This window comes from Apostichopus japonicus, chromosome 16, assembly GCF_037975245.1.
Source record: "Apostichopus japonicus isolate 1M-3 chromosome 16, ASM3797524v1, whole genome shotgun sequence".
Taxonomy (NCBI): Eukaryota; Metazoa; Echinodermata; class Holothuroidea; order Aspidochirotida; family Stichopodidae; genus Apostichopus; species Apostichopus japonicus.
The window spans coordinates 10,417,398-10,437,528 of NC_092576.1; the positions used below are offsets into that span (position 1 = coordinate 10,417,398).

The 20,131-nt window shown below is 36.3% G+C and overlaps 1 protein-coding gene across 8 annotated transcripts in view; it reads left to right on the plus strand.

The window, feature by feature from the left end:
- The window catches only part of LOC139983416 (uncharacterized), a 65,895-nt gene that overhangs the window by 14,320 nt on the left and 31,444 nt on the right, over positions 1-20,131 (plus strand). For 2 of the 8 annotated variants that reach the window (XM_071996954.1, XM_071996961.1), the window contains exons 3-6: positions 8,059-8,147; positions 8,351-8,425; positions 9,252-9,326; positions 10,178-10,264. In XM_071996954.1, coding sequence (XP_071853055.1) covers positions 8,059-8,147; positions 8,351-8,425; positions 9,252-9,326; positions 10,178-10,264 — 326 coding nt within the window. Of the gene's footprint in view, positions 1-8,058; positions 8,148-8,350; positions 8,426-9,251; positions 9,327-10,177; positions 10,265-12,346; positions 13,389-17,248; positions 20,123-20,131 lie in introns of those variants that run through there. The other 6 variants (XM_071996955.1, XM_071996959.1, XM_071996956.1 and 3 more) reach the window with 6 other exon arrangements.

Below are 20,131 nucleotides of genomic sequence, written 5' to 3' on the forward strand. Positions count from 1 at the left end.
TATATATATATATATATATATATATATATATATATATATATATATATATATATATATATATATATTTAATTACTGCAAATTTTCACCTGTCGGACTCGTAGTTCAACGTGTAACAGCTTTTCAGTACTTACTGTGAGAACTGTAATACATGTTACCGTGTTGCGAACACAGCGCAGTAGTCACTGATGCACAGTTGTGGAACATGAACAGTTTATTGCTATACTAGCTTTGAGGATCGGATGTTGTTTTCCGTCTTTTTTGTTTGTTCCTTCTTTCTCATTGAAATGGTTGTTGTTTTTGTCTATTGCTTCTAGCACGTCAGAGGTCTCTAAATAAAACCACATTAATGAGCGACATTATATTAACTTAATGCGTTTTTTTAGATTGAAGATTCGATTTATTTAGCAGTGCGAAAGCATTTGATATTTAAAAGTACATACCAACACTACAGCCACTTCCTCGCTTTCGATCTATTCAGGTCTTTCGCTTGCAAGCGATAGCAGCGAAGTATTTAGAATACCGTCTTACAGTACCTATACATTTCATAACTGCATGAAGTTACAAACAATAAACTAGGCCTATATTTTAAGACTTTGAGAATATGCATTACCCTCTTTACAAATAGCACAGGAGAATATGTTAACATCATTGCTAGAATCATATGATATAAAAGGGGTCTTAGATCGTAATCGGCATTGGAAATATTAAAACCATATTGTCATGGGTAATATTAGGGATTAATTCGGCACCGAGAAGTCTGTAAGAAGTAGAATATAAATCTCAGGTTAGGGAGCAGGTGAAAAGCATGGTAGGTATACCTTAAACGATTCTCATACAGACTGAGCGTCTTTAAATGAAGCAGATCTTCATTGATAGTGCTACTAACGAATTTGATGAGGTGGTTGTAATTAGTCACAAACGGAAAGCGCGTGTTAGAGTTTTCAGCCGATACTGATAGCAAGTACAATAACTACTGGTGCCACCTGTAACGCATGTTACCGTGTTACGAACACAAAGTAGTAATTACACTGTGCAAGGTTGTGGGACATGAACAGTAGTAACATGTGTTACAAGTGGCATCCGTATAGTTACTGTACTAGGTATGTATTTAAAGTAATAAGGTACGGTACCACTTGATTCCCGTTCACACCTCTCTTCAATTACGGCAATTCGTCATGCCGAGAACGAAGAAAGGCCATATTCGGATATATCCATGGTGTGACATCTAATTATCTTATTCCCCTGACTTCACGACACATGGGCCTACTTATAACATAAAACGACTGAATAAGACTTCATTTTAGAATCGCGTATTAAAGAACTCGCACTCAATGGTTGGTACAGCAAATATTGTTCATGTCCCACAATCGTGCATCAGTGATTACTACTTTTTGTTCATAACATGTGTTACAGGACGTAAACAGTCGTTACTGTACTAGATATAAGTATCGGATGGATTTTTGGACATGTTAATTGAATAAGTCTTCAGGATTCAATACGTCGGCACTAGAAATATACTGTCTAAGTAAGTGAAGGGGGTAACCGACGTTCCAGAAATATTCATATTTTTTTAATTACCTCGTTTGATGCGGTGCATTTCGGACGTCTGTAATCGAAACAAAAATGAAAAGATATTAAAATATTAGGTCTCATTCAAACATGACTCGGTTAATGAGTTATAATTTTATTCAATAATTTAATACAAAAATAAAGCTTAAAATTTGAATTGAATTTGTAGTGACACATGCTTAAAGCAGCATTTTGCGTTTTGTCGCCGTTTTCCACTTTGTTGACAAGAGTTTTTTACATATATCAATCACAAAACAGCAAACTTAAATATTAGCCAACTTTTTCCCTGACAAAAGCGTTAATTGGCGAGTACTTAAGGACATTTGCAAATAATGAGAAAAGTGTCCTCCGACAATTACACATTAAATATTAATTGCTTCTAGTTCCCCCACCCACTAGTTTGAATTCAACCAATCAGAGATGCAGGTTTAGTTATGAGCCGTTGCTAAAAATAGATTCAAAACGTCGAGTTGGTAATTTGTTACAACCAGCAAGCTGGACTCTAACAGCTCCCTGGTGCAACTGCCATAGACAAAATATATTCATATACTGGGTGAGGTTTATTTGGATCCCAACGGAAAATATCTTCGAGAAAAAGAAAGTTGAAAGTTGTACATTTTTCTACTTTCATGCCACCATTTAAGTAAGATTTGTATAGATAAGCTAGTTATGTATGTCGTTATGGCATCGTGGAACCAGTGAGGTTGAGAAATTCCATGGAAAATGACGCCAAATGCTGCTTTAAAGCAGTCAGTTCTATATATAAACGATGATGGTATCCAAATTTCTTGAAAGAAAGTCTTTTCGTCAATCAGGACAAATTTGTTTAATTTAAGAATAACTAAGTAGTACTTTAAACTTTGATTGCAGAGTTAGTTACACAATTTCTTTTTTATTAAGATGCCGGTTTTCATTGTTTCTTAGTTGTTTCTGTCTTTACAAAGAATAACAAAATGAACTCCGATGCAAACACTACTGTTTATAGTGCGCAGTGGAAGTGGTAAAATGTTTTACTGTATGTTAAACGTACAACTTTTACCAGCACATATATATGTACATGTGGAGCAAAGTCACACATTTTATTTTATCTGTTTTTCATGATGACTTTCTAATTTCTAATTTGACATTGTTGTGACATTCTGAATAGTAGCATATGTTATGTAATTAATTAAGTTACTCCGAGTCAAGGTTGCTATACAAATTTTCCTAATGCGATCGAAATCTAATTCAATTAATAAAAATAAAAAAAAAATGGAAGAAGAAGAAGAGCTTTGAAGCAATCGATCCCCTGGGATACGTATTGTATTGTTTGCTATTGTTCTATTGTGTTCACCTACAGATCATACACAATAAAGAGTATGGATCCATACCAGTTTGTCTCGAAAGTATGCGTCTTTTTGAAACAAAAAAAAAAGAAAAAATAATTGTTGTGAAGTAAACGAGCCGCGTAAACACGTCATCGGTAGTAATGTGTATTTTGTTAGCCCTAAAGCAACGGGAAGTTAATTGTCTCTAAGTGCCAAGGCCTTGATCATTTCCTCGTAGGATATTGAGATTTAATGAAAGGAAAACCGGTGGCTTATTCGAGTGTTGGGAGGTTTCGACCAGAGTTTAACAAAAGTAAAGTGACGCAATTTATGAATGTTAAATGTGTTGTTAAATGGAGACTATTATTAAGTGACACAGATTTATCAACAAGCGGGAAACATGACTAAATCAACTTTCCTAGTTCTCTGGATTGTATGTTTTTCATTTGGTATAGTTGTATCCTTCTCAAGCATACCCAGACTGCCCAGTTTTGCAAGTACCCCACTGCCAGACGACCTGGAATGTTTCCAAATATCAGAACGGCTCGAAGATGATGTTGATATACCATTGCGTCTATCGGAATACATAAATGTTTCAATAATACCTTCGGATTTCTTCAACATTACTCACAAAGGAAACAAAGAAACTAAAGAGTTTGTGAAGGGATTCATGTATGAGCTTGCATATGAAACTTTCTTTGAATATATCGTATGGTTGGACAATCTTCTCACTGTCGTCCGAGAAATCTTGCTTGGAGAAGATGCAGCAGATTATAGGACATTTGATAATTCACTGTATAGACGGAATGTTCTAAAATCCTCATATTTTCGAGTAGCTACAATTCTAGATGGCAGCAGCAAGATAGGAGGAAAAGAAAAGGCGCTTGTAGATGCGGGTTTAGCCCAGCTTCCTTTCGCTGTTTATCAGTCATTGTACAATACGGACGAAGAACAACTCACGCTTGGGAATGACGACCTGAATCGAACAGTCTATGAGAAAATAACTTCAATTCTTTCTCTCTTTGAAAATTCTACCTATGGAAATGGATATGCACCATCCTTGTTATTCAATATAGATATTATCGGAGTCAACTTGGATGCTGTACTTCAATTATCACAATGGAAACATCTCGATCTCTCTATTATTTGGACAGGTGGACTTAGAAATGTCTGCATAAATACTGGCGGAGGAATGGCATCTGGGGACATATGGCCGAGAGAAGATATAAATTATCACATTGATAAAATATCAAATAATATAACCGCGGAGGCAATTAAACTGAGGTATTTTATTGAGAGCATACTTATAGCAGTTGCTGATGGTAATTCTAACTGTACTGACTTACAATGTTGGACGAGGAATCCAACAACGGGCTTACTATGGCCTGCATGGAATAGCGCCACTCTCAATTCATATAGGAGCTTTGTTATTCACTATTTGAATGATGGGTCCTTGTATCCTGTCTTCCCAATTTCAACTCCTAATTGGGTGAGGGAATACATATCCGTAAGGAGTAATCATTCTGTGAATCTGCTGGATTTAGATGGATTACTAACTTTGCAGTTGCTATTTCCAGTTTATGAGGCGACATTCCAGTTTGTTAGTTGGCTTGAAAATGTCCAAGTCTACACCGGAGAATTTATAACGGGACACGATCAGTTCCACCTGCACAAGATGTTGACAGAAAGCAGATTCTACCAAGAATTTATGGAGATTGGATACTATCTGATTCAATATTCAGATAATTCAAACTTCTTGATACTGATCCATCGTCTTGCTAACGATTTATTTGTCGGTAGATATCAGCAATTTATTCGAAATTCCTCCTTCATAAATAAAGACAGAGATGAAACCTTGAATAGCACTCTTGGAATATCGTCCGAAGGTATTTTTGAAGAGTTATATCAACTTCTTACAGAATCATTAACATACGACGAAGCATCATCCCTCGACCTTAACTCTATCAATTTTACAGATTTACTTAGCAATGACACATTAAACAATGTGATAAACCTGGTGAGTGGCATAGTCGAACAACAGGGTAATACATTGAACATAAACGTAAGCCAGAGCATCCGTGCTGAATTCAAAGAAATTCAATACGAGTTTGCAATAACAAGTGTTATTCCCTCCGAAATCAAGTTCGTATTAGATAACTTCCAATACAACTTAGAACAAGTCTTTCTAAATGTCTCATTAGAATGGTCATCTCGGCTACAGAATATCAAACATCAGTTACGCTATTCCCAACAGTGTTCTGAAAAAGTACCAATGTCGAAAGATATTTTCAAAAATCTGGCAAACGTCAGTGAAAGTCTATGTTGGAACTCATGGTATGCTGATGTTACAAAAGTTCCTTTCCTGCATGGGAGCTTCTCAACGAAGATTACGGAATACTATGTTAGTTTACCATCTCAAAATGTATCATCACTCCAACATGAAAAACGTATATTCGAAATATTTGCATACCAAATACTTTTTACTGACCTAATGAAGTACAAGTATGATCTCGAAGAGTTGAAATCTTCTCTTCATAATTCCACTTTACCTGTTTCATTAGACGATCTACTTTGCGTGTTCCAGAATAACTTTCTATCGACAACATACCAACTGGCAAATTCCTTCAAACACGAACAAGATTTTAGAGAATTTTCCCAAACGGTTGGTCTATTAATGATACAGGATGAGTTCAACGATGAACAGATAGCAAACTTTACCGCCCAAACTTTATTCCAAAGGTTTGATCTAAATGTGACCGACGTGTTGATGATGAAGGAGAACCGGACTATCGGTATGATCGAAGAACTGTTTGAAAATGCGATGGGAATGATACAATCCGCAATCGACGGCTGTAGCATTGTACTGGATTATTCCATAACAGACCAGGAGCAAGATGGACTCCTACAGAGGACTACTTGTTATATACATTTGCAAGGATTGAATGAAACGTTCGGTAGTATTGAGCAAATCTTGCAAGATTTCAGTCAACAGTTGACAGAATCTTCGGAAAATTTGCTAAGAGCTATCTTTGCGCTAGAGTCATCAACTTCGGCAGATCTCTTGAGCGACAGTATTAATTACGGCTTAACTACTACAACTGACAGTGTAGTAAGTGTACCGATGTTTCCTTCATCAACTGGTAAGTCAATACAAAATATAATAAATAAATAAACGTGAACAACAAAGTTAAAAGTGACGTAAACTAGTTGTTTAACTTTATATGGAGTTTACTATATTTTTGTGTCTGCGTGCACATCGTGAAATACCATTGGAGCCTTTATCACTCATGTCAGTTCCATCTTAGAATGGAAGCGTATTCTCATATCTGTAACACCAATGCGCGGTGAAGTTGTTAACCACAGTACTTGCTTAATGTCAATCTATACCACGTTAATTTGCTTCCTCAGTAAAATGTGTCCATGGGACAAAGAGGAATGGATAAAATGTTTAAAATGATTGAATCACAGTCAACATTCAAGTGGTAGTGGTGGATAACTAAACAATCATCGTTGATAAATAAATGGTATCTGTAATGGTAACTTTAATAGAAAACTTGATCTGACTTAACGAGAACTATGACAAATTAAAAAACAATTATCATACACGTTGTAGGATTTTTTTTTTAAATTTTCGACGGGTTTAAATTGCCTCAACTCCTTTCTTTCTTGTCGTTGGCTCATGCAACAAGAAGAACATGAAATCAAAATAGTTGGTGGAGACGTGGGAGGATGGGTGGGTGGGGGGGGGGGTGAAAGGTGCGGAAGTCAACTTTAGTGAATTTCATGAAATGCATGATCCAATGATCTCAAATGACCTTTGCAATACCAGAATCATCTCGTACTAGAAATGCCGTTATGAACTATACACTGATCAAACTTCCATGACGGATCATCAGTACATTTTAATCGCTGTTGACACAATTATTCTTGACATTCCTGCCCCGTTACCACAGTATTTTAATTGCACGTGAGAAAATTACAACAGCAACATTGGATTGAAACACCCATCCTTTATTATAAATGTCTCCTCAGTGACCTTAAGGTAAAATTATGGATTACATGGTTGATGCTCCGTTCTAAATTGGTGCATTTCATCTGCAAAATGTTAATACAATTTAAACGCAGAACGGACGCCAAAGTGCCAGAGATGTGGCTTAAAGCTGTGTAACGTTTCACATATGTGTATTCCAAGCCCATAGTAATACGACACAGTCAAGACATGCCATGTCAGTTTTCATCGGAAACATTACAAATGCCGTTTAATGAACATTTTAGGTACAATGATTAAGAAAAGAGTGAATTGCAAAACACATTAAGACACTAGCGACGGTTCCGGAATCTTTCCTATATGATTATCCTTCCGTTTAATCGTTTTATTATTTATTACCTCATAGACTTTTATATTGTAATCCCTTCTTTCTTGCAGTGTGAACAGTGAAAGAAAAACACATAACATGAGACTATCTACCAGGCTTTTCACCTGTTTTGCCGTTATTCTATTAAATATTTTAATTCGAATGGATTAAATGAAGATGGTCCACAAACTGTGAAATTTAAACGCTCATTAAACATATGGAAGTTACATATTTCTCAACAGAGAATCTTCATTCACGACGGATGACCCTAAAGACTTAAAACAAGAAACATAATGTTTACCGTGTATAATATATTCAATGCCAATTGTTATGATGCTTGGTTACATCTTTACTTTCGTCTACAGTACATTATGTAGGAACTCGAAGATTTACGGCAATCATTTAGACGATATAACATTGTTGCAACAATAGTTTATTCAATTTTATATGAAAGTTAGAAGGTATGGGATTCGACCATAACGCGATCTATTCTCTAAGTGATTTCAACTTGGATAGAGCGTCAGTTCCTCTAAGTTTTATGCATTCTCCTAGGCACATTTTTTTGCTTAATGTTTGGGATAATTTATGAATTTTGTAAATAGAGTTTTGGTATGTCAGGGATGTGTTATTTCCTTTGACAAATTGATACAATATGAATACTTTATGTCAAAACTATCATTGAATACACGAATTTGTAGGACCTGCGCATAAACAATCAAGATGTATGTATTTGTCACATTAAATAATATAATTGATTCGTTAATGTTTGGAAAGTTAACGCTGTTTGTATGGAACCAACCCAAATAAACTGTATTTCTTCTATATCTCGATTCAGCTTCAACTATGAGCACAGAAAGTAGTTCTGCATTTACGGAAGAAAAGACAACTCTCAACTTGGAAAGTTTATCAACCACAGGTAAGTTACAATACAGTCACATTCATTAAACTATACGACGTCTCCATATCTTTTTCAAGATTGCTATAGTATTATATGACCTGTGATGTTTATAAACATGGATATTTCTTAAACGTAGATGTGCACAAGCAAAAAAACTGTAATTTCACCGATAAGTTAACATAATATAAATACAAAATAAAAAGTTTGTTCTCTACATCTAGGTTCAGCTTCAACAATGAGCACAGAAAGTAGTTCTGCATTTACGGAAGAAAAGACAACTCGCAAGTCAACCACAGGTAAGGTACTATACAATCACATTCATCAAACTATATACGAGGAATGGTGACGTCCTAATTCATATGGGCTCATGCATGCTTGTGATACATTGAGCTTTGTCACAGTTTGACCGCATCCACTGACCAATGAGTTAATGAATAATATCAGTGTTACTGCTCATTGATAAATAGTGTGGCAATACAAAAAAAATAAATAGCAATGACAACCATGACGTACATATATGGTAAAGATGACGACACCGACGACGATGTTGACAATGACGATAACGACGAAGAATATAGAGACGATGAGGACGACGTAATAGGTGACGACGAATACAACGGTGGGGACGACTATGACGAAATTGGACGATGACGGTGCCGATGAATATGATAACGATGAGGACGCTGATGTCATGATGATGGCGACCACAACGAGTCGATGTTGGCAAAGGGGACAATCTGTTTAACCCACCACTACATCTCTTGTCCATCATTGACCCATGCATTGTCTTAGCAGAAGCGGGAACACTGACACTGTAATAATCAATAATGTTAAGACTAAAGACATAGCAGATAAGAACATCGTTGCTCTCAATATCATCCTTAGGTAATATACAGTAGTAATTGGAAAATATAGCAGTTTGTTTAGTCTTCTGTGGTCTTTTTTTTAGCCGCTAAGTCAACATATTTTTTTTCAAGAAATGCCATAGTATTCTCTGACCTGTGATGATTATAAACATTGATATATCTGAAACGTAATTGCACACAAGAAAAAAAAATGTAATTTCACCGATAAGTTAACATAATATAAATACAAAATAAAAGGTTTGTTCTCTACATCTAGATTCAGCTTCAACAATGAGCACAGAAAGTAGTTCTGCATTTACGGAAGAAAAGACAACTCGCAAGTCAACCACAGGTAAGTTACTATACAGTCACATTCATCAAACTATATACGAGGAATGGTGACGTCCTAATTCATATGGGCTCATGCATGCTTGTGATACATTGAGCTTTGTCACAGTTTGACCGCATTCACTGAACAATGAGTTAATGAATAATATCAGCGTTTCTGATAAATAGTGTGTACAATACAAAATATAAATAGCGATGACGATCATGACGTACATATATGGTAAAGATGACGACACCGACGACGATATTGACGATAACGATGGCGATAACGACGAAGACTATGAAGACGACGAGGACGATGTGGTAGGTGACAAAGAATGCAACGGTGGGGACGACTATGACAAAAATGGACGATGACGATGACGGTGTCGATGACCATGATGACAATGACGTTTATGACGACGACGTCGTCAATGATGATGGCAGACATAACGAGTCGATGATGGCGAAGACCACAATCTACTCAACCCACCGCTACATCTCTAGTACATCATTAATCCAGTCAATGTCATTACATATAGCTGGGAGCACTGACGCTGTAACTATAATTAATGATAAGACTCAAAACATAGCAGGTTAGTACGAGGTTGCTCTTACTATCATCGTCAGGTAATATGCAGTAGTCATTGGAAAATATAGTATTAGTTTGAAACATCTTTGGTCTTTATTTATGCCTTTAGTCGATAATATCCTCTTTATCATATTTCATAGTGTTCTGTGACACTGTGATATTTATTAATATTTATATTTCCGAGAAAACAATTTTGCACAAGAAAAAAGACTGTATTTCCCCCCATTAATTATAATAATATGAATACAAAACATGAACAAAACATTGTGTTCTTGTATATCTAGATTCAGTTTCAACAATGAGCACAGAAAGTAGCTCTGCATTTACGGAAGAAAAGACAACTATCAAGTTGGAAAGTTTATCAACCACAGGTAGGTTACCATACAATCACATTCATCAAACCACATACGAGGAATGGTGACGTCCTAATTCGTTTGGGCTCACGTATGCTTGTGAAAAATTTAGCTTGCCACATTTCGATCGCATTCACTAAACAATGTGTTTATGAATATTATCAGCGTTTCTCCTCATTGATACTTTGTTTGTGGCAATACAAGATAGAAATAACGATTACAATCATAACGTACATATATGGATAACATGACGACACCGACGACGATGTTGACGATGGCGATAACGACGAAGACTATGAGGACGATGTTTCAGGTGACAAAGAATGCAGCGGTGGATACGATGGCGGTGTCGATGACCATGATAACGATGACGATTATGACGACGATGATGTCAATGATGACGGCGACCACAACGAGTCGATGATGGAGACGGCGATAATCCACTCATCGCACCATTATATATAGGTTTACCAGTGGCGGAGCGTCCATATTTATTGACATTTGTCACATTTTGTTGGTGTAATTTGGCGATGACACCTATTTATTCTTCGTTTATCTTCAAATTAGCCAGGCCCGGAAAGGGTCATTTCCGGCGGTCTAGGGAGTATCTTTACTCAAAAAAAAATCTATACGCTACGCGCCAACCAGTGGTGGCGCTCAACTTAGTGTCGAAAGTGCCCCTACAGAGCATTCTCGCCCCCCCCCCCCACCAATACCCCAAGCTCCGCCACTGAGGTTTACCTATTGTCCATCATTAACCCATTCATTGTCATTACAAGGACGGGTACATTGACACTACTATTACTAATTAGACTAAAGACGCAGCAGATAAGTACTACGTTGCTCTTACTTTCATCGTCAGGTAAAATACAGTAGTCATTGGAAAATATGGTGTTTGGTTTGGTCTTATTTTAGTCGCTAGGTCGTCACAAATGTGCACCAGAATAACGACTGTAATGTCACCGTTTAGTTAGAATAACATATTTATAAAGCACGTCGAGATATATGGATGCATAAAACGGTCTACATAGATACAATAAATAACAAACTAAACGCTACATTTGCTCTTTATTTTAATACGGAAGCGTATTGCTGCCACAAATTTCTTTCGAAAATAACGAAAGATATTCGAAACTACGATTTCTATTCATAATTACACAAGGATTGTTCTTTGTTGTTTATGGCAAGATAACCCTTCCGGATTAATTCATAAGCAACATTAACACATATGCATTAGGTGACCTTTTCAGCTGTCCTTGTTTCAATTGCACGGATTAGGGTTAGCAAGCGGGTTAAATGACTGTGGTCCACACAAAGCGGAGACTATGGACACTACAAAATGTGGCTCGTTTCGTAATGAAGATTGTCATGTTTCTTTGTTTGAATAATGGGTTCTTTGAGCAATCAAGTAGAACACAGTCGACGTTGAGTATTAACATCTAGTTATATTTTATTGCGTAACATAGTCATACTGTACAGTAAATATATTGGACGACATGTCCAAGATTACATGTTTACAGATGGAGAGACAGGGTGAACAAGGACGAGCAGACAGCATGCTCTAACTTATATACCAATATGCAAATGCACAGCTCAATAACAAACAGGTGCAGATTCTACAATGTAGTGCAACGGTTGTACAAGTGTATCTTATGCATATTCAATAACATTACAAAGATATTACAGAGATAGCCATACGAGCAGCAATGACAATGACCGACGTAAGCAAAATTTGTGCATGACCTCATGAATATGTTGATGATTATATCATAGTTTCCCCCTCTCGAGCTAGTTTAATCTCCACAGAATATCTGAAACGATAATTTATATTTCAGTAACCTAGCAATCTGAGCGTACAAATATGACTTAATCAATGTCCTCTTAGGGAGATAGAGGACGACAGAAAGAGAGAAATAGAGATTTTATTTGGCAATCGCTGATTTTCCAATAACTTTTCATTGATCACTATGTTACAATTGATAGTAAAGCCTTTCAATAATGCCAATGACAAACTTTTCAATCACTATCATGTTACATATGCCATATTTGGCACAATAGGTTATTTGTAATCGCAAGAAGCTACTTGGTTCTTGTTCGTCGTGTGCTAAACATATATATTAATAAAAAACACAGCTACATGGTTATTACGAGATATGAGAGTCGAACGATATTAATATTATTGAGCAGTTTGAAGGTAGGATAAGTTGTCGCCTCGGAGATGAACTGTTGTATGATATATTTACTACATGAAGAAAAAAGGGGGAAATGTGCAACATGGAGATATTTGTTTTAGTTTTCTATCTTTTGATGGGATTATTGGTTTCTCTGTTTGCAAGAGAAACACATGACTTACATTTCTTCCCTAACTTTGCTCCTGTGCGGCGAAATATGAGTGTCTCTTGCTTCCAGGTATTCGAAAATATTGAAGACAACTACTTTCCTCAAACTGTGCTAGATTTCTTATCTTCACAAGGAATACAAAATCTTGATAAAAGGAGTAGCCCGTTGTCCTCTGACCATGCGAAATCTTTTCTGAAGATGATCGTTTTTGAACGCGTTTATGAAATCACCTTTGAATATCGGTTTTGGTTAGAGAAGTTGCTTAACAGTTTCAAACAGGTTGATTCTGATGGTAGAAGTGACGAAGAAATACGGGAATTTAACGCATCGTATTTTAACGATATTTTTAAAAGAGCCTCGTACCTAGCGTTGAAAAGCGATATGAAAATCGTTCATGGTCAAAACTGGCAGGAATTTCCTACAAATTTATCTGTCGCGATTTATAGTTCGTTATTTAATGAAACGATGGAAAGCATACAAGAGGATGTTAAAAACATTTCGGTAGAAATATTAAAATCATTGGGTGAAAGTCAAGATTACACTCTAGTTTTTGATTTAGTATTCTTAAATATTAACAATGTTACAGATGAAATCTTCATATTGTTTCAGGATAGTGAAGTTGGAACACTTGATAACGTTAAAGGAGAAGGCCCAATATGTCACAAGAACCAGAATAATGAACACTTTAAAGAAATGAATGATAGGCTATCAACCATTTATTCTATCGTAAATGAAACTGTGTTCTTTGTCACATATAATTTATTGGCCCTCAGTTTTGCAAATGATGACGAGGACGCACTACGTGAGTACATATTTAAGTATAAAATAATAGATATATATATAACAATTTTTTTTTTTAAATTACCAGCTGTAAACTCATTGGAGGAATAATCCCTTCAGCAAGACTTATATTAACCGAATCTAACTCGAAGGGCATAACAAAATTATTAGCATGTCAAGGAAAAACACGAAAAGGGTGGCAATCGCACTGATTATAGTTTTTGCTTTCATTATATTATTCCCAAAGATATACGTACAAAACCCCTTCCTTCCTCCCTCCACCTCATCCCGCAAGAATAATGGAGGTTTGAGATTATATTTTTTATTTATTAATTTAACCGGTACTGTTGAAAGCCAGTACGTATACGTTAGCCTTTTTTCTTTATGTTTGTAAAGGAGACAACTCACTTCAAATAAGGACTTTTACATCATTATCAAGTTTATAAATAGTGTGTATATATATATATATATATATATATATATATATATATATATATATATATATATATACATACATATCTATATATATATATATATACATACATATATATATATATATAAATATATATATATATATATATAGGTATAAATAATGTACACTCGTACAAAGTTTGCGCTATTACTCGAGTTTCATGCTTCTTCGCAATCGTCAGATAGCTAATGATCAGGTTGTCTGTCTGTGGCGTGGTGCTGTTATTTTTTCCGTTTTTTTCTATGTCGACACTTTGACAAAAGCTTTTGTCAAAGTGTCGACATAGAAAAAAACGGAAAAAATAACAGCACCACGCCACAGACAGACAACCTGATCATTAGCTATCTGACGATTGCGAAGAAGCATGAAACTCGAGTAATAGCGCAAACTTTGTACGAGTGTACATTATTTATACCTATCCAGCTCTATACCCAGGTATATTGAGCACTCTTCACCTGGAATTAATGCCATCTATCATATATATATATATATATATATATATATATATATATATATATATATATTTATATTTACCTGCAACAAAGTTTCAGTATAATAAAAATGGTTACAAGAAGTCAAATACAGGAGAGACATAACTAACTGCAGTAATCTAACGTAAGTTATGAATTGGAAGGAATTGCTGCTAGTAAGGTGGTATTTTACGTTTCAATCTAAAAGCATAGAGTGGATCAACATTATTGACACTGGCAGGAAACCTGGCCAGAGACTGCAAAAGTAATATATTTTATTAGGATTTCACCACAGTCTGTGTTCAGGCGAGAAGTTTAGTACCTCTTGTATCGCTACGGATTGTTTAGCTGGACTAAACGGTATCATTGGCGATAGCAAACTGTCAAGAAGAATTACTTGTTTTGCACTATGTAGTCAATTTTTCCATTACACTTTTTACCCTTATAACAACACAAAATAACTTGATGGTGAACAACGAGCGTACGAGTCTCATGAAATGCTCCGAGAATTTGATTGAAATCGGTCTAATTTATGAGCAACTCCAATCTAACTTCAATTGCATAGCAGCTTTGTTTTACCTATTATTGGCAAACAACGTTATTTCGAATTTATTTTAGCCGAAAGGTTTCTGAATCACACATATCACAATTGCCTCCGGTACATTTTGACTTTCAAATTTCTTAGATGAAATTTTATAACCAGAAACAACAACCCATCCACACAGAGATTACATGAACTATACCTGAAATCTTGAAGTGTTGTACCACAGTAACAATTAGATTGTGTTGATAAGTATGATCAATCGGTAGCATATAACATTAGGTTTACAGTAAGAACTGAGGATATGTGTTATCCTAAGAAATACATCAATCCTAATAGCACATGCTACTGATTTATAGCGCGATCCAGTTTTTACTTTTGTACAAACTTTAAGTTTTACAGTATAGTTGCTATATTCTCTTTGCATGTCCGGTCTCTCAGGATATAAATACCTCCCCTCGTGAACCTCCTTGACAGCGGTTGGACAATCTGCTGTTGTTCTAATCGTGTGATTGACAGGTCTATTAATTGCTACTATCCCTGGTATGATAACATTTTCAACGTAATGCTAAGGCTTTCAGACTCTTACAAATCTTTAGTCTATTTACAAGGTATAACTATTATTTCGGAGTGATGTACTTAGCCCACAAACGTTATAAATACCTACATGTTGGATTAGAACGACTGAAAAATCAAATCTGTAGCACCACAATAAAAACGAAAGGTAGTTGTTAGCACATCCCTGCTTGTATAACCCTAAATTATAGCCTGTATATACATCAGACTAGATCATTTGACGTTGTTGTTTTTGGATTGCTATATATATTGATATCATGAATTCAACTTTATTAGAATATCCCACATATGTATGGTGTCTTTTGAAAGCCTCTCTTTATCTCTGATACTCTATCGAAAGCAAACGAAACATTCTCGATGGTGATATATTGTATGTTTTTGTGTGATTATTTGGCTTTGTATATGATGCCTTTGCATCCCCACCCCCTCCCCCCCCGCTCCCGGCTTGTATGCGCAATAATTCAACAAACCTACGCGCATTGGTGAAAGTTCAAAAGCATTGGAAGTCAGCATGTCTCAAAGTCTGAAACCGTTTAAACACACTTAAAAAATATCAAATTGGGAGTTCATTTCGTATGTGGATTGCCCTTGATGAGGCCTCGAACGCTATTGAAGTGCTGAGGTTAGAATATCTTTGGACGTAAGATTCTGAAAGCCGTGCCATCTTGGTTGACGTTAATGCATGGTATGTAGGTATCCGTTGGTTAGTATATGGACAGCATTGAAAAAGCAGACCTCAAATTTAACTTGACGTCAAAACAGGTCAAAGTATGTCCACCTTGTTAATATGATAAATGCATGAGTAAAGCTACTGAGAACTTCAGTCGTCGTATGTAGACCCCCATTGTATATCCCTGTTAAAATTGGTGGTGTTCAAAAGTCATTTTAAGTCGCCTATTAAGCACCATTGATGTGAAAGTTAAGCTTGGATAAATTCGTAATCGATTTGTGGTCCCTCTTATTACTGCAAGAACCTTTTCAGCGAATAATCGTGAAGTCAGTCAACACTTGCGCACATAGTTACTGCTAATGTTCCGTTTTTAAATTGGATTTCAAGTTGATATTACGAATTACGAAAGCCATTCATTCTATATGTAGCACAATAGGCGTAAGGAAAGTAATGAGGCTGCCGGTAAAGAAACGTTTAAAATTATACAAGTAGCAACATTATGAAGCATTTGTATGATGTCATGGTTACTTATATTTTATTGTTTACGCTTCTCACAAAAATTCAGCAGCCAAGGTAAATCTTTGCTGTCAAAATCATTTCTCATGAGATTAAAATTTGTTTAACCTAGAAATCAGAGCACAATCGTGAACGTATCAAAGCCAAACAAGAGAGTTTTCTCATGCACTCACTACAATGTTTTGGCTTCGTTTACCAAGTTGCAAATGATGAAAACAGCCACTTTAATTCAGTCAAGAGGATTCAATGTTAAGAACTTTCGATCTTATGAATGCTCTTTTAAAATATATAGATATACAGTATTCACGAAAGAGCTCTTTTCATATTGTATATTCTTAAATTTATTTTGAGCGTGATCGATCCGCCTGCTGCTATCATATTCAAACAACTTTTATTGAGACAGGATAGCTTAACGATTCACTCGTGTGTGTATCCGACTAAACAAACAGGAGGGAAAAAAATAAAAAGAAACTGATTTAATTGGACAAGGCAATAGTGATCGATAAATAAAGTACAGACTTTATAATCATCATAAATAAATAGATCAAGCTTTTAATAATAATATGAAAGACGAAAATATCAAATATAGGCAGCTCGAAGTGTATCATATAGACATTCTATCTCAAAGCGTGATACATTTCGGACGCTTTATCATCTTGGGTAATTTTCTACTGGAGCAGAATATTTTGAGTATTCAGATTAAAGTGACGTTGTGCCGCTATGGCAAACGGGGGGATATGTCACATTGTCATCTTTATGATGTTCATATGGTATGTTGGATGTATTAATGGGCAAGGAGTGAGGATCCCAGCGTTCTCATCACAGGTTACAGATATTTCAGTCGATTGTTTTCACGTATCAGCCAATATCGAGGATGAAGGATTCGCACCAAATGTTTTAGAGTTTCTGAATCAGTCTGATGGAACAATTAGCCGCCCATACTTCTACCAAGAAAATTCTCTCGCCCTCATGGAGATGATAGCAACAGGAAAACTATACCAAGTGTTTTCAGAGTTTCTGTACTGGCTAGACAATCTTTATGTATTTACCGTAGCGTTGACTAAAGAAAAAGCTTCGTCAGAGTACTTTCATTTCAGTAGCGAAGAATTTGATAGATTGTTCAAAATCGCAGCCATTCATAAAGTCGCTCAGGTAACATTTGAATTCGATAGTGTACAAGAGGTGGAACAAGATACATTCCTAGAAGACTTCGCAAGTTTGCTTTTCATATCATTCACAGACGAGACTATCAAATTTTTCAATGTTGACGACATGATCAAAGTCCAATACCAGAAATTAGAACGTATTCTCAGGCTTCGCTCGTCTGAACACCATCAAATTGATGAAAAAGTCATGTCAAATTTCGCAGTCGATTTCCAGTTTCTTTTAGACAGTATTGCATCTGTATTTGAAACGACAGAATACATCAGCGAAGGACCTAGGGATGTAGGAACATGGTTTAACGTACCCTATTATGTGGAAACATCTAGGGAAGACTCCACGGGGTGGTTTGTTTGTGAAAAGGAATCTACTTGGTATCAGATTGGGTATTCTAATGACATATTGGCCGATGCTACCGATACTATTGGAAATATATCGAGATCCATTGCTTCATACATACACAGAGAATTCGGTACCGGATACTTAGCCAAAAAAGGGAATCGACCTTGCAATGATCATGGATGCTGGAAACGGGATACTGCAACAAACATCCCCATACCAAGTTTAACCTTGAAAGATAATGAGCGTGAAGAATGTTTCAATACGTATTTTACCTCCGACAGCAAACCAATATTATCTCTCGGTGCACCAGAATGGCTGCTAAATATTACGTTCAGTAATATCTACACAGACACCAACCCAGAGATTTGGAAAAACGTATTCGTCCTCCAGAATATTTACAACGCATATGAAAAGGCATTTTACTTCATCGTTATGCTTGAGAACATGAAGATGTACCTTGCAAAAATAAAAGAGGAGGTGCAAATTGGGACTACGCAACGATTAAATGGTCATTTCTCTTGGGCATATTTCATGGAAGAGGGCTTTCAGTTATTACAAACGTCTTACGACGAGTTTCCTGGTAATGATATTGAGAACATAGCCGTACATGTCATACAGAGTTTGTTGAATATTACAAGTGATGATCGGACAGCTTTTCCTAACGTGTTGAGTATAATCGAGTGGCAGATGAATGACCTCAACATCCAGGTTTCGGAGGAAGTGGAACTTGCAAGCATCTTTGGAGGTACTGGTCAAACCGCCATGGAATCATTTGTCCCTCTGTTTAGTGTAATCGGAACGCTAAGGGAACAAGTAAATGAGTACGAATGGCTAATATTTGAGGATGCATATGATGTATCAACTGTCAAAAATTCTGACTCAGCAGGACAAAGCATTTGCTTGGAAATCCAGAGAAAAGAATTCAACCAATTACTTATCAATATAGAAGATGTATTAGAAACTTTCGAAGTCAACCTACTTGAGGCTTCCAATGCCATATATGATGCTATATCTAGTCAGATACGCGAGATATGGAGACAGAGACACTTTGCTGATTCATGTTCTGACAACGAATGCTTACCCCTGGATACCTGGTTCGTTACACCTTTCAACCCACCTGTACCGCTTAAAGAGCAATCATGTTCCTATCCGTGGTTTGCGGGCACGAAAGGAGAACCGGTCGTAAACGAGTATGTAGGGGAGAAGACCACCGAGTACATCTCGTCTCTGTTATTGGATCTTGACACTGAACATATCTTAAACTCCGAACTGCCAGCACACGAAAGTGAAACCAAAATCTTAAAAGCAGTTTCTTTTGAAAGGATGTTCGTACAACTCGGGCAGTATGTCATCTGGTATAGAATCGTTGAAGCTCAACTTACCCCATTTAGCAACGTGGTAGCCTATCAAAGCCTCCCGAGAAACAACGGGCAGCTTGAAGCGACCATATCTTACTTCAAAAGAATGTATAAAATTGTCAGTTATCAAGGTTTGGTGTATTTGGAACAATCAAACGTCGGACAAATCGTCAGCCCAGATGATTTTTTGTTCCAAGTGGGTGTTCGGTTGTTCGAAGATGTATTTATGGGCACCGACACCGTATTTCGGCAAGTTGATGGTCTTGGTGAACAACTGCCAGACAAGTATACATTTAAGATTGACGATTTTCAAATAGAAAGCGACGAAGTAAATGACGAGACCGTGCTGTCTCATGTGGGACAATTGTTGCAGAATGTGACGACTGCTATAAATAGTCACTTGCTTTCATCAAGGATTTCGTTCAGAAGGAATCAAGTTTACAATACAAATAACAGAGATAGCAGTACAGGAATGAACGAACTTGAAGTTTGTCATTCAAACGCGACGTCTTTAGGCGAGGCAATTCTTACCCTATATGAAAATCTTGATAACTCTATAAACGAGTTAAGCAATTCCTTGAAAGTTTTATACCACGAAATGTTTCGGTTCTTGCCAGAAGGTGATGTAACTTCCGATTACCCTGTAGACGGTACGGATA